Here is a 13,615-nt window from a genome sequence, read left to right as displayed (position 1 = left end):
AGATTTAACTGCAGCCCAATTTCAGCTGATGTCCTTCTGACTGTGTGTGTGTGTGTCTGTGTGTTACGTGCGCGCAGTTTTAGCTTTGAAGGAGATGATGATGATGTATTGTACGAATGTTCCTTCCAGTGATCATCTGCTTGAAGCTAAATTCATACTTTCTTTTCTGTCCATTGGGCTTGTGTTTATAGAAGTAAAAGTGAATCTGGTGACTGTACTCATGGGTGACATCACAGATTCACCATGCTGAGTGGCTGCCTTAGTTTACTGTCTCGGCTGCCAATTGAACAGACTCGCGTTTAGACATTTGTAAGAGCCACTTGTCTTCACTCCAGATCCACGAGGAAGCAGACGTGGCTTTTCTCTGGAGGACATCAGTTTGACTAAAGGCTGAATGGAGCTAAACTTAATACCAAAAGTGAATAAGATAAAGATGTTGAATACCCCAAAACACAGTCAGGGTAGGGGTGGGCAATATAAACGATATGAGGTAGAAACGATATAAAATTGGGTAATGATGGGAGTTTTTGGCGATATCGCAATAACACATGACGTCATAAAGATGTGCACCCTGCTGACATTGGGACAACAGAATAGCAGTGACTGCAAGCATGGAGTGGGCAGAGGAGGAGGCCTGTATGCCTCAGGTGGCATATGTTTATGTTTATGTATTTAGCCGACACTTTTGTCCAAAGCGACTTACAAGTGATAATCGGCATGTTGCCATTGAGGCTAACAACAACGACAACAACAACTTCACATCAATCATGGAGAGTAGGGAACAAGGAGTGGACAGTAGAGAGAGGGGACGGGTGCAGGGAGGGTGCTAGTTTAGAAGATGCTCTCTGAAGAGCAGGGTCTTAAGGAGTTTCTTGAAAATTGAAAATCTGCCTGACCCATCCCGGTGGCTGTCTGGTGGGGTCTGGGTCCCTGGGCTCTGCTGGGTCCCCGGCGGTGCTGGTCGCCCTGGGTCGCTGGGTTCCGGGCTCGGCCGGCTGGGGGGTGGGAGGCTGCGAGCAGGCCTGTCGGCTTGCCGCTGATGTCTCCCGGGACTCTGCCGGCTGCTGGTTGTGGCCCCCTGGAGCGATCCTCTGCGCCTCTCGAGCGGGGCGGGGGCTTTTCTGGTCGCAGTCTCCATGGAGTTCCTGTGCTCTGGGGCAGCGCCTGGATCTCTGGGACTTGGAGCTCCCTCCATCTCCTGCACATCTTTAGGGGGCAGATCTGTGGCCCCTCACACTCTATTGGACGCTCCTATAGAGAAACCTTACATAAACAATCTTGTGTACACACACAGGTGCTCACATGGTGCTCTCATAAGTATGGACTTGGGCATGTTTTAAGTATCAGGCGTGACATTAAAAGCTGAAGCTTTGATGCTCCACCTGAGAGTAAATCTGTAAGGCTTGTCACCAGCATTCAGACATCAATTAAGTTTGCTTCACAGCCAGACAGGACACACACAAAAAGAAAAAGAAAATTGTAAAGGAAGCCGCTGTTCTGGTAGTGCTTGGTAGGTCATTCCACATTTGTGGAACGATGCATGAGAAGAGTCTGGATTGTCCTGAGCGTGGTGTAGGCACTGCTAGCCGACGATCCTGTGATGACCGGAGCGGCCGGGCCGAGACGTAAGCCTTTGCAAGAGGATTCAGGTAGATGGGAGCCGTACCATCTCGGACTTTGTATGCTAGTGTTAGCAATTTGAACTTGATGCGTGCTGCTAGCGATAGCCAGTGGAGCTCAATGAACAGAGGGGTGACGTGTGCTCTTTTAGGCTGATTGAAGACCAGACGCGCCGCTGCGTTCTGGACCATTTGAAGAGGTCTCACAGTACAGTCTGGAAGACCAGTTAGAAGAGCATTGCAGTGATCGAGGCGGGAGATGACAGTAGATTGCACCAGGAGCTGGGTGGCATGTTGTGTTAGGTATGGTCTGATCTTTCGTATGTTATACAGCGCAAAGCAGCATGAACGAGCAACAGAGGCAACATGATCTTTAAAGTTCAAGTGTTCATCAATCACAACACCCAGCATATATTTGCCACATGAGGATAGTTAAAAGCATGTCATTTTGACATATATAAACAGAGGAAAAAATAAATCGCAATATTTATCGTTACCGCTCATGCTTCAGACTATATCGCAATATAGATTTGAGGCCACATCGCCCAGCCCTAAAGTCAGGGTTTGTCAAACTTGGCCTTAGACACTTGGTGCCTGAGCATCCACTACAGAAACCATATTCACCATTAATCGCAAACACATCGTGCACATCATACTCAAATCCACGCCAACTGTCAGATCATCTCGACGAGCCCCTTGGAGGCATTCTCCCCTCCTCTGCTGCTGCAAACAGCCCAAATTTGGACAAGGATTCCAGCCAGATAGTCGTGTGCCCTGAGCGGGAGTCCGGCGTGCATCCATGTGTGTCTTGTTTCTCTTGTGGATGCTTATGTTGTCATAGTAACAGGAGAAAAGAAGGACACCGTCCGCACGGTGTTCATTGAAGGGTTTGAACCCTCTAATGATTACAGTCTGTCTGTTTACTAAACGAAAAGTCCAATGCAGGCACTTCCTGCCTCTGTTTGTTTTGGATGTTGGTCGTATCCTCCTTCACAGCTTCATGGGTAAATAAACTTGCCTTTGCTATCAAAATGTAACATTATTTTAAATATATATTTCAGATTAGAAAACAAGGTTCAAGTGTGTAATGTGAGTGTTTGGTAATAATTCAGAACACACGATAACTTTGCACTTTCTGTTCTCCAGCAGCAGCAGATGCTTGTTGCTCAGATGTTGACTTGATTGATTATGCAGCTTTGGGCTAAATGCAGTGTTACCCTTGTGTAAATGGTAAACTTGGTGTATCACCACCACATTTACAGCAGACCTTTTAGAAAGACTGACATGAACTGTGGTAACATTCCACCATTTACAGAAAATCCTGGAGCACTGTGGTTTGAGATAGACGTCTAAGGCTGTTTCCCGTTTAGCGCATGCTAAATCATCTTTGTTCTTCAACAAACTGAAATGTCACCATTACTCGGCTGACCTTCGGGAATTCTGAAAAGGTGCTGCTATTTAAAGGTACTAGTGTGTCTCGGTTTCTTGTACCAGCATTGCTGCTGTAGCTGTCATGATCAGGGATTTTTACCTCATGTTTCCTATGCAAACAAGTGTCTACTTTTCCTTCTCACCCCCATATCAGAAATGCACAAACCCCCACGTGCAAGGGCAATAAACCATAATGTAGCTGCTGTTGCTGGGGGAACGGATTGGTTCTATGTTGCCTCATTTAGTTTATTTTTGTACATACATTTTTAAGTTGACTTAAACAATTTAGCTCAAAGATTGTTTGTAAAATAAACCGCTTCTGAATGCAACCCGTTCTGCTTTGGCTTGTGTGGCTGCCATCAGGTGTTGTTTCCTCAACAGGAACCCTACAGGGAGAAATGAGATAAGAGGGTGCAGCTATGGCCTCTGTAACCTCCTAGGCTCAAAGCAACAAGGACTGGAACAGCTGACTCAGTAATGCTCATGGCTTTGCCATTGATGGGTTGGTCGCTGTTGGCGTATTGAACACCTCTCTGATCTTGATATTGGTTTAATACATTTCCTCCTGAGGAAGACGTTAGACCAGTTTTAACCAGCAGCTGTGTACAATGACCTAAAGTCTCACATCTAGCCGTGATTTGAGGCTTTGTGGCACTGGAATTGGAAAGCTGCTCCTAATGATTTGTTTTAATTTAATCACAAAGATTTAACTGAGTAAAATGTTTTGTTTTACCTGAGAAATTCCTCAGCCTCTCAGAAGAATCGGTCTTTTATTTTGGATTGTGTCAGTAGTTTGATTTCTCACACAAAACGTCTTGCTTCTCTTCAGACCTGACCTTTAGGGAAATGCTTCTTCCAAATGTTGTTTTGTATGAATTAGCGACGTATATAGGCGGCACGTCGGGGGCTCCACCAGCAGCGTGGTATTTCGAGCACCCCCGCTGTGTGCAGGCATTTTGGGAATGCTCCAGCTGCTGAAATTCCCCAGCAGTTCTGGACACATAGCAATCCATCATATGCAGTGAAAACACTCTCACCCCACTTACATCAACTCGTGTGTGTGTGTGTGTGTGTGTGTGTGTGTGTGTGTGTGTGTGTGTGTGTGTGTGTGTGTGTGTGTGTGTGTGTGTGTGTGTGTGTGTGTGTGTGTGTGTGTGTGTGTGTGTGTGTGTGTGTGTGTGTGTGTGTGTGTGTGTGTGTGTGTGTGTGTGTGTGTGTGTGTGTGTGTGTGTGTGTGTGTGTGTGTGTGTGTGTGTGTGTGTGTGTGTGTGTGTGTGTGTGTGTGTGTGTGCGTGTGTGTGTGCGCGCGCACACTCGTGCACTGACTGTGTGTGTGTGTGCGCGCGCACACTCGTGCACTGACTGTGTGTGTGTGTGCGCGCGCACACTCGTGCACTGACTGTGTGCGCGCGCACACTCGTGCACTGACTGTGTGCGCGCGCACACTCGTGCACTGACTGTGTGCGCGCGCACACTCGTGCACTGACTGTGTGCGCGCGCACACTCGTGCACTGACTGTGTGCGCGCGTACACTCGTGCACTGACTGTGTGCGCGCGTACACTCGTGCACTGACTGTGTGCGTGCGTACACTCGTGCACTGACTGTGTGTGCGTGCGTACACTCGTGCACTGACTCTGTGTGTGTGTGTGTGTGTGTGTGTGTGTGTGTGTACACTCGTGCACTGACAGATGGTCTTTCTCTCCTGTCTTCTGTCTTTTAGGCATGCATAGATGACAACGTCGACATGGTCACGTTCCTGGTGGAACACGGAGCCAACCTCAACCAACCTGACAACGAGGGCTGGATCCCCCTGCACGCTGCAGCTTCCTGCGGATACCTCGACATAGCAGAGTGGGTTTCTAAGTAGCGGTATCAGCTTCGTCACGTTTGATTTCTACTCGGTCATCTCTTTACATCCTGCTGCTCTACACGTAGATACTCAACAATTCAATTACTACACTCTTCTGATAATCGATTTTGAACATTTTATGAAAATGTATTCATTTTAAACCTTGGTAATGTAACTGCACCACACACGTCATGCAGTCAGTTGCTTTTAAGTAGTGAGTTCTTTGGTAGATTTTCTTTACCCTGGCATTTCACCTGGCGCTCAGTGATGTGTCCCAGAAGCATTGTCCCACTACTCTACTAAATTTATGCCCTGGGTCTAGAGATGGATGGATGGATAGATCATTATGTGTGGCACCTTCTTGGCGGAGGTAAGATTAAAAGCAAATACAGACATTTTGGGTACATTGTGCAATCTTTCTCCCAGCTTCTTATTGCATGAACTTGTGAAATCAGGTGTGATCTTTTAATTCTCCGGCGATTTTGTGATCTCGTGGGTCCAGCTGGATGGAACACAGTCGCTGCCGCTGCACTTCTGAAACGCTCTTGGTAGGAAGGGACGTGCCGCCGAGGTTTTGGAGGGAAAACGTATCGATTTAGTTCCCTAAGCGCCTCTCATGCATCAAGTGGAAAAGCAGGGTTAGGCCTTATTAACTGACAATTGTTCAAAAGAGATCAAACAGAAGGAATTATTTAAAAGAAGAAGAATTTTTAGAATTGATTAGTGACACCTAGCTTCATCCAGCTCTGGCCTTCAGCTCTTGCTGGGTAGGTTCGCGGCAGAGTGTGAAGCGGCTGGGATGAGGATCAGCACCTCCATATCTGAGACCATGGCTCTCGACTGGAAAAGGGCGGCTTGCCAACTCCGGGTCGGGAGAGAGGTCCTACCTCAAGTGGAGGAGTTTAAGTATCTCGGGGTCTTGTTCACGAGTGAGGGTAGGAGGGATCGGGAGGTCGACAGGTGGATTGGTTCGGCGTCTGCAGTGATGCGGACGCTGAGCCGATCTGTCGTGGTGAAGAGGGAGCTGAGCCAGAAAGCGAGGCTCTCGATTTACCGGTCGATCTACGTCCCAATCCTCACCTATGGTCATGAGCTTTGGGTAATGACCGAAAGAACAAGATCGCGGATACAAGCGGCCGAAATGAGTTTCCTCCGTAGGGTGGCCGGGCTCAGCCTTAGAGATAGGGTGAGGAGCTCGGACATTCGGGAGGGACTCGGAGTAGAACCGCTGCTCCTCCGGATCGAAAGGAGCCAGTTGAGGTGGTTTGGGCATCTGGTCAGGATGCCTCCTGGACGCCTCCCTGGGGAGGTGTTTCGGGCATGTCCTGCCGGCAGGAGGCCCCCGGGTCGACCCAGGACACGTTGGAGAGGTTACATCTCCAATCTGGTCCGGGAACGCCTTGGGGTCCTGCCGGAGGAGCTGGTGGAGGTGGCCGGGGAGAGGACGGTCTGGAGCTCCCTAGTTGGGATGCTGCCCCTGCAACCCGGACCCGGATAAGTGGAGGAAGACGACGACGATTAGTGACACAATTATCACAACTAATGGTGCCCCCTGGAGTTGCACGGATGTGTCTTTCAGTGTTGATAGAGTTCGACTCCTGTGTTAGTGGGGTTAATGTGGGGAACTCAGTAGTGAGTTCATGTGTGAAAATCACGGGTCTTGCTCCTTTAGACGTAGCTTGAGCCTGATAAATCCTGGCACCCTCTTCCCACCTCACAAAGTTGTTTAAAGAAGGAAAATCTTCTTTCTGCGTAACATAATCCCTGCTGTACTTTTCCAATAGGAGATTCCTACATCTTTGCTTGGCAAAATCCAGAGAATGACTCCATTTTTGGTCAAGCAGTGTCCGTCTCTCTTAGCCTAGCATCATACATGGCATCTGGAGTTGGATTTTTCTTCCTCCTGATCCTTGTCGGTTAAGAAAATGGCTCACGGGGCATAAAGCACAACACAGAGATGTTATCAGCAGATATTTAAACTCACTGAAGGGGCTAAAGGGCTCAGTTGGACTCATTGTTCAGCCTAGTGGGAGGGTGCGTTGACCTGCTTTACTTGTGTTACGTTTCAGGAACTTGGCTGCAGATTTCTACCCACTATTTGTTTTGTCAAGGCCTGCAACCAGCTGAGAAATAAACATGCTGCATGGAGCTCGGCCTGTAATATCATACTGTTTAGGTTTGATGCCATTAAACGGAAACATCAGCTGTTTTTATGATATTCAGTTTTAGACGTGTGATGTGCCTGTTTCAGATCAGAGAGGTCTGTGTTGGTGACCTCAGTGTCACAGAAAACTAGAAAGTGTTTTAGCATTTTGAGTGAAAAGTCAAGTGGTCAGGTGACTAATGGAGACATTTTATTTCACAGAGAGAAACTTTGCATCCCGATGTGGGCTTTATGTTCTCAGCAGACCCATTTCAGTCCCGGAATCGTCACTCGCCAAATCAGGAATCTGTTTGCTCGTGGTGTCACCGCAGCCAGCCTATTGCAGGCACAGAGGGGCTCTAGACCACAGAGCCATCAAACCTCATCAAGTCGAGCTTTTAAAAAAAGGCAGAATAGAAAGTTTAATCAGGAAGGCTGAACTCTCAGATGTATTTGTAGTCAGTAAGTTGCCATTTGGGTGGAAGTCTCAAGTACCAAACATGTTTTAAGTGGTTTGTTGGTCTAATGAGAAGAGCCTGGGACACACCGCAGCTTTAAGTGGAGGCAGCTGAATGCAGGACGTTTCAGGCTTCAAATGCAATCAATACAGGCTGGGAGGGAAGCTGCAATGCAAAGGGCTACATCATAAAATGGCTACAAATGTTCTTAAACACATGTATTTTATTTTAACTCTAGGATTGTGCCTAATGGCTCTTAAAAGCCAGTACAGTTAGTTAAAGGTGTGATAAAATCAGTTTGAACGTAAATAATTTAAAACTAATATCCTGGAAATAATTTTTTTCCTTAAAGCTTAAAATGTTGGTTAGATTTTTTTTTAGTTTTCCATCTATTCTCCACTTCCAGAGGATGACCCTTGACCTGGCTGTAAATGAGCACACACACTCTTTGCTTTGGTGGGGTTCTGGAAAGGCCTTGTATGTCTTTGTGAGGATGCTGTTGGAATAATGTGACACACATCTGTAGCAACAGGCACCGCTGGCACTAAACCAAAAATGTTTCTACTTCTCAGGAGTTTCAACAGTTTGTTTTCCTTCTTTAAGGAAGTAACTCCTACCTAAACCTAGTTTTAATCCAGTTGTTCAAGTGCACACATCCTGTCGTCGCTCATCTGTTTGGTTTATTTATTTATTGCAGGTATCTGATCAGTCAGGGTGCCAATGTTGGAGTTGTAAACAGTGAAGGTGAGACGCCTCTGGACATCGCTGAAGAAGGGGCAATGGAGGAGCTTCTGCAGAACGAGATCAACCGACAAGGTGGAGTAAAACGTGAACCTCGGGCTGCTGAATGGGTGTGATGATCCAGAGTGGGATCATATTTCTAGAATCTGTTCAGGTGTCACGATTCTGACGACACGCTGCAAGGGACAGCTCTTAAGACCCTGCTTTTATTTCATGGTTTGTTTTTAAGAATGGGAATGAAGTTCAAAGACTTTACATAATAGAATACAGACCCAGCTGGGTTGTAGCACTCGAGAGGATTCAGAAGTGAAAAGCTGCTTCTTGCTGTTTTTAGCCTGGGTGATCTTGGTGGAGGGCCCAGATTTATGGCAAGAGGCCACACACACACACACACACACACACTCACGCACGGGCACACATACACACACACACACACACACACGTGCCCTCCTGGCCAGAGGGGGTGCTCCTCAGTTCAGAACCTCTCAGAAAGCCTGCTTGCACTCTTCTGTTTTCCATGAGCTAACTCTGGCTGTATATTTGACATGTGGTTCTTGTAGCTCCTGAAAGCTGACTTTAAGGTTTGACTATAGGCTGAGCCATTCATTTTCTTATGATAACCTCTTGTGATAACTCACCATTCAAAGCTTCTCAAACAAGTGTGTATGTCCAATAGAAGTACCTTAATGACAGAGCTAGTCAACAACAAGCTTGGTGTCCAGCGTCCAACATAATATACAGCTGAACACCCCAACTTTTCCTTCAGAGGCATCATGGTGTCACCATAACCTCTGTTGGCATCCTCATTAGCTTCATCCAACAGGTCAAGGGTTACCCCCTCTGCTAGGGTAACCCTCGACATCGCAGCAGATGTTGTTGTTGAATTAGTGACCTACTTATACAATTTGAGCATATCTTCAGTCTCTTTACCAGATATTTGGAAATCCGCAATAGTATGCCCCATTTCAACAAATGTAAATAATTGCAGACCGATATCAAAGCTTTGTATCCTGACCAAAGTACTGGAAAGTCTTGTGGCTGCACAATTACATGATTACTTATTAGATAATAATATACTTAGCCCTTTTCAATCAGGCTTTAGGAGAAATCTTAGTGCAGTGACTGCAGTCCTGCCAGTTCTTAATGACTGCTATGAGGCTTTGGATGCAAAGACGTCTGGTTGTGCACTATTTCTGGACTTATTTACGGCACTTGACACTGTAGAATATGGTTTACTGTTGCAGAGACTGAAGGGAATGGGATTCTCGGTGCAAGCTTTATCATGGATTAAAGATTATCTTCAAAATAGAACCCAATGTACCCAGATGGGAGGAAGGAACTCACACGTAGAACGAATAATAAATGGGGTACCCCAAGGAGCTGTTTAAGGACCAGTTTTATTTTCCATCTATATAAATAATCTGTTTAGATATTGCAAATATCTCACATCATTTATATGTGGCATTCACATTGCGCCTCTTGGCCAGGTCACCCTCGCAAAAGAGGTTTTAATCTCAGTGGGTTTCATCTGGTTAAATAAAGGTAAAAAAAAAGTGTAAACTCTACAACTGTTGGTCAATGGGGCAGAAGTACCGCCCCCTCTTTTCATGTGTGTAGCTCAAACCAATGGCAGTGAAGTCTGTTGTTTGACACAATGAGTTTTGTACAACAGTCTCATGAGGACCGTGCATGGTCTGCTTCCTCATACTCAACATAAGAATGATTTAGATTAGTGACTCGCTGCCTGCTGTGTGTGTGTCATGCCCACTAAAAGTCTAATGTGAGAACCGATCACCCATTAATTGGACTGACAGATATCACTCAACCTTTAGTAACAAGCTTTTACGTTTGTAACTATACAGGTTTCAGCTGCACTTGACATCCAGAGATATTTCTATCCAGAGCGCTCTTTTCTTGTCAGGCTCCTTCTCCATATAATGTACTCTATAATCTACTGTTGGTAGCTTTTGCACCCTCCCAAACCTCAAACGTCTCGGCCAGCAGCCGCTGTCAGATCGGATAAAGTGATGGATGACTGATGCTCTGCATGGTTCATCGTCTTGCTGCCTCCTCACACATCCATCACCAGCCGATGCTAACGTGACCGTTTACAGACCTCAAAGAGCCAGAGTGCTCTATCCAGAATGAGTCTATTAGCATGGTGTGTAAAAGCTGCTTGTGTGATAAAACTCTGCTGCTACCATCCCTGGTGGAGAGTAGCTGATCATTTGTTCATATCGGAGGTAGTAGGCAGCGTTATGCAACTAATGGTTGTGTAACACTTCTCTGTTTGTGGTTTGACTTTTCTTCCTTTGAGGATGTGAGGGAGTTAAACTTGTAGAAGAAGAAAGTATCATTTCTATAGCGCCTCTCAAGATAAAAATCACGAGGCGCTTAAAACGTTGTATTCAACTTATTCTAAGTTGGTTCTACTTGTATGAAAGTAGCCAACAGATTCTAGATTTTATGTTTTAGTTCAGTTCTATTAAAAGTAGGGTAGATGATTCTGGAAAAGGCCATTTAGCAAGCTACATTTTAAAGCAACACATCTCAGACCCAACCCTCTTTCTCCAGACTCTGCTTCCTAAGCCACGCCTCCAGAATAAAGGAGAAAGCTGGGCGCAACCAATATTCGCAGAGGGAGGGAGGTGGGACGCGACCCTTATTCAAGGCATAAATAGCGTGAGGTCATCTGTGTGCTTCACAGAAGCACAACTCGGCACATAAAAGGTGGTGATGTTTAGGGATGTCCCGTTCCGATATTGATAAAGTATCTTTGATTTGATTGATATGGAATATCGCCCCCAAAAACACTGTATCAGATTAAATCGGACTGCATCAAAAATCTTCAATATTAGCAGTACGTTCCACTTTGAATTCCATTCCAGCAGTTCTATCCAGCAGCGCCCAGATCCAGCATACAAAGTCCACGTGATCAGAACAGTGTGTGCTAGCAAAGTAGCAAGGAACAATGTGGCTGTATTTTTTGTTAAAGTGTGAAAAAGACAATTGGGCTCAGTCCACCACTTGTCATGGACAAGTTTCCCATGGTGGAACGGAACCGGGGATGACTGATACGTCTAACCTCATCGTTCATTTGAAGCAGGATCACAAAACACTGCATGAGGATTTTCGAAGTGTGTGAAATTGAAACTTTAGACACTCAACTTGTAGCAGTTGGTCAGTGAACAATATTGTTTTTTTTTCCTTATGTCCCTAACCTCCGTTGGATTGTCGAACCTCAGATTCAGGAGGAGCAATTTGGTTTTCGTCCTGGCCGTGGAACACTTGTTCTGTGTGTGCACGAAGCGGCACAAGTGATAATGCTGCTGGAATTCATAATTGCATCCTCCTCAGCAGCAGCGGTGCAGGTGCTCTCCATGTCCAACATGTGTGTGTAAGCCAGGTTATTAGTCAGCTTAAAGTAGCACACATTTTTCCACTACGTTTTCTTTTATAAATCCCAAAGTTTGCGTGGAAAGTTACTTACGCAGTTTTCCAACCCCGTTTTGTGCGTAAGCAAGCTCGATAAATGAGGCCCCAGCTCTATACCCTTAGGGGGTCCTGGAGGGTAAGTGGGAATTTGCCCACATTCTACATTTGTTTTGTGGATTTGGAGAAGGCATTTGACTGCGTCCCTTGGGGGCCCTGTGGGGGGTACTCCAGGAGTATGAAGTACCAGGTCCTCTGATACGGGCTGTTAGGCCCCTGTATGACCGGTGTCAAGAGCTTGGTCCACATTGCCGGCAGTAAGTTGGGCTCGTTCCCAGTCCGCCAAGGCTGCCCTTTGTCACCAATTCTGTTCATAACCTTTTTGGACAGGAGGTGTTGAGGGCATCTGGCTTGGTGGCCTGTGGATCGGGTCTCTGCTTTTTGCAGATGATGTTGTCCTGTTGGCTTCATCAGAACGTGATCTTCAGCTCTCGCTGGACCAGTTTGCAGCAGAGTGTGAAGCAGCTGGGATGAGAATAAGCTCCTCTAAATCTGAGACCATGGTCTTGATTCGGAAAAGGGTAGAATGCCTTCTCCAGGTTAGGGATGAGGTCCTGCCCCAAGTGGAGGAGTTTAGGTATCTTCTACGTCTATGCTGTGTGCAGGAGTCAAAGTTTATTCAGAAAAATAGAAACGGGACTTAACAGAAAGAGTATATATTTTTTAATATTTAGCACTTTTAATATTGCACTTTGAGTTTGCCACCTCAGTCTGCTTCCTAAGATTGTTTAATAATTTCCCATTAAAAAAAATCTGTTCAAATAATGTTTTCCCTATGTTATTGAGAATATACTGTAGGGTAAAAAATGCAGCTGGATATGAGTGTGGACTGAATGGGTGCTAACAATTGGAAAATTATTTCATAAGTTTTTATATATATATATATATATATATATATATATATATATATATATATATATATATATATATATATATATAATTATAATTATAATGAATGAGGAAAAAAGAACTATGAACTACTTCGTATTTGGAACAGTGAACTTAGTTCAAACTTTTTTAATTATGAACTAAGAAACTAACTAGTTCATTTTAAACTGAACTGAACTTTGAACTAGTTCGTTTTTTAAACGAACTTTCCCAACACTGCAGATATCGTATTGATATCGGTATCGGTCAATACTGAAGCATGCCGTATCCGTACCCAGCCAAGTCGTGCTTGGTAGTGCCGTTGGATAAGGCCTGCAGGTAGCCATATAACAATTTAAATGCTAGCTAATATTGCTAGTCTGGCTCTGGCTTTGCTTCCTGTTCAGCTGCAGCTAACCAAACACGAGTGACATGTGCGATATTCGTCGGTCCAAAAAAAATGGTGTTCTATTTGCTGAGGAGGTGTTTAGATGTTCTGTGGGACTGACACACTGCACGAAGGGCTCCACCGATCGCAATCCTTCTTACTCAGTTTGTGGAAGCAAGCCACAAGGTTTCCATGCAAGACGTTGTTTTCTGAATTTGGCTATTTGATGCGGGCCGTTCACGACAATTTACTTAGATTTATAAAAAGACAGAGTAAATATGAACTAAAAGGACATGAATTATTTACAATACCTAAGCATAGAATAATTATAAAGGAGCGCTTTGTCTCTATATATGGAGTTAAAATATGGAATAAGCTCGGTAATGTAATCAAACATGCGAAAACAATATTTACTTTCAAAAAACTAATTAAAAATGAAATACTGGAATCCTATACGTGCAAATCAATTATATAAAAAATAAAGCTATAGAAGATGTGTGTAGGTATATTCATGTGTGTATGTATAAATATGTATGTTTGTGTATGTGTATATATAGTGGATACATGTGTATGTCTATAGTATATGTATAGTATGAAGTATGTGCGACCATATGGGCATGCGATGC

The 13,615-nt window shown here is 45.0% G+C and overlaps 1 protein-coding gene across 10 annotated transcripts in view; it reads left to right on the top strand.

The window, feature by feature from the left end:
* ppp1r12a (protein phosphatase 1, regulatory subunit 12A) overlaps positions 1–13,615 on the top strand; it is a 72,108-nt gene that overhangs the window by 20,347 nt on the left and 38,146 nt on the right. For all 10 annotated transcript variants that reach the window (XM_070547919.1, XM_070547945.1, XM_070547942.1 and 7 more), the window contains exons 2-3: positions 4,772–4,902; positions 8,199–8,317. In XM_070547919.1, coding sequence (XP_070404020.1) covers positions 4,772–4,902; positions 8,199–8,317 — 250 coding nt within the window. The remainder of the gene's footprint in view (positions 1–4,771; positions 4,903–8,198; positions 8,318–13,615) is intronic.

This window comes from Nothobranchius furzeri, chromosome 1 (genome assembly GCF_043380555.1).
Source record: "Nothobranchius furzeri strain GRZ-AD chromosome 1, NfurGRZ-RIMD1, whole genome shotgun sequence".
Classification (NCBI taxonomy): domain Eukaryota; kingdom Metazoa; phylum Chordata; class Actinopteri; order Cyprinodontiformes; family Nothobranchiidae; genus Nothobranchius; species Nothobranchius furzeri.
The sequence above is the reverse complement of the archived record's forward strand: the minus strand, read 5'-3'. Positions and strand labels throughout refer to the sequence as shown.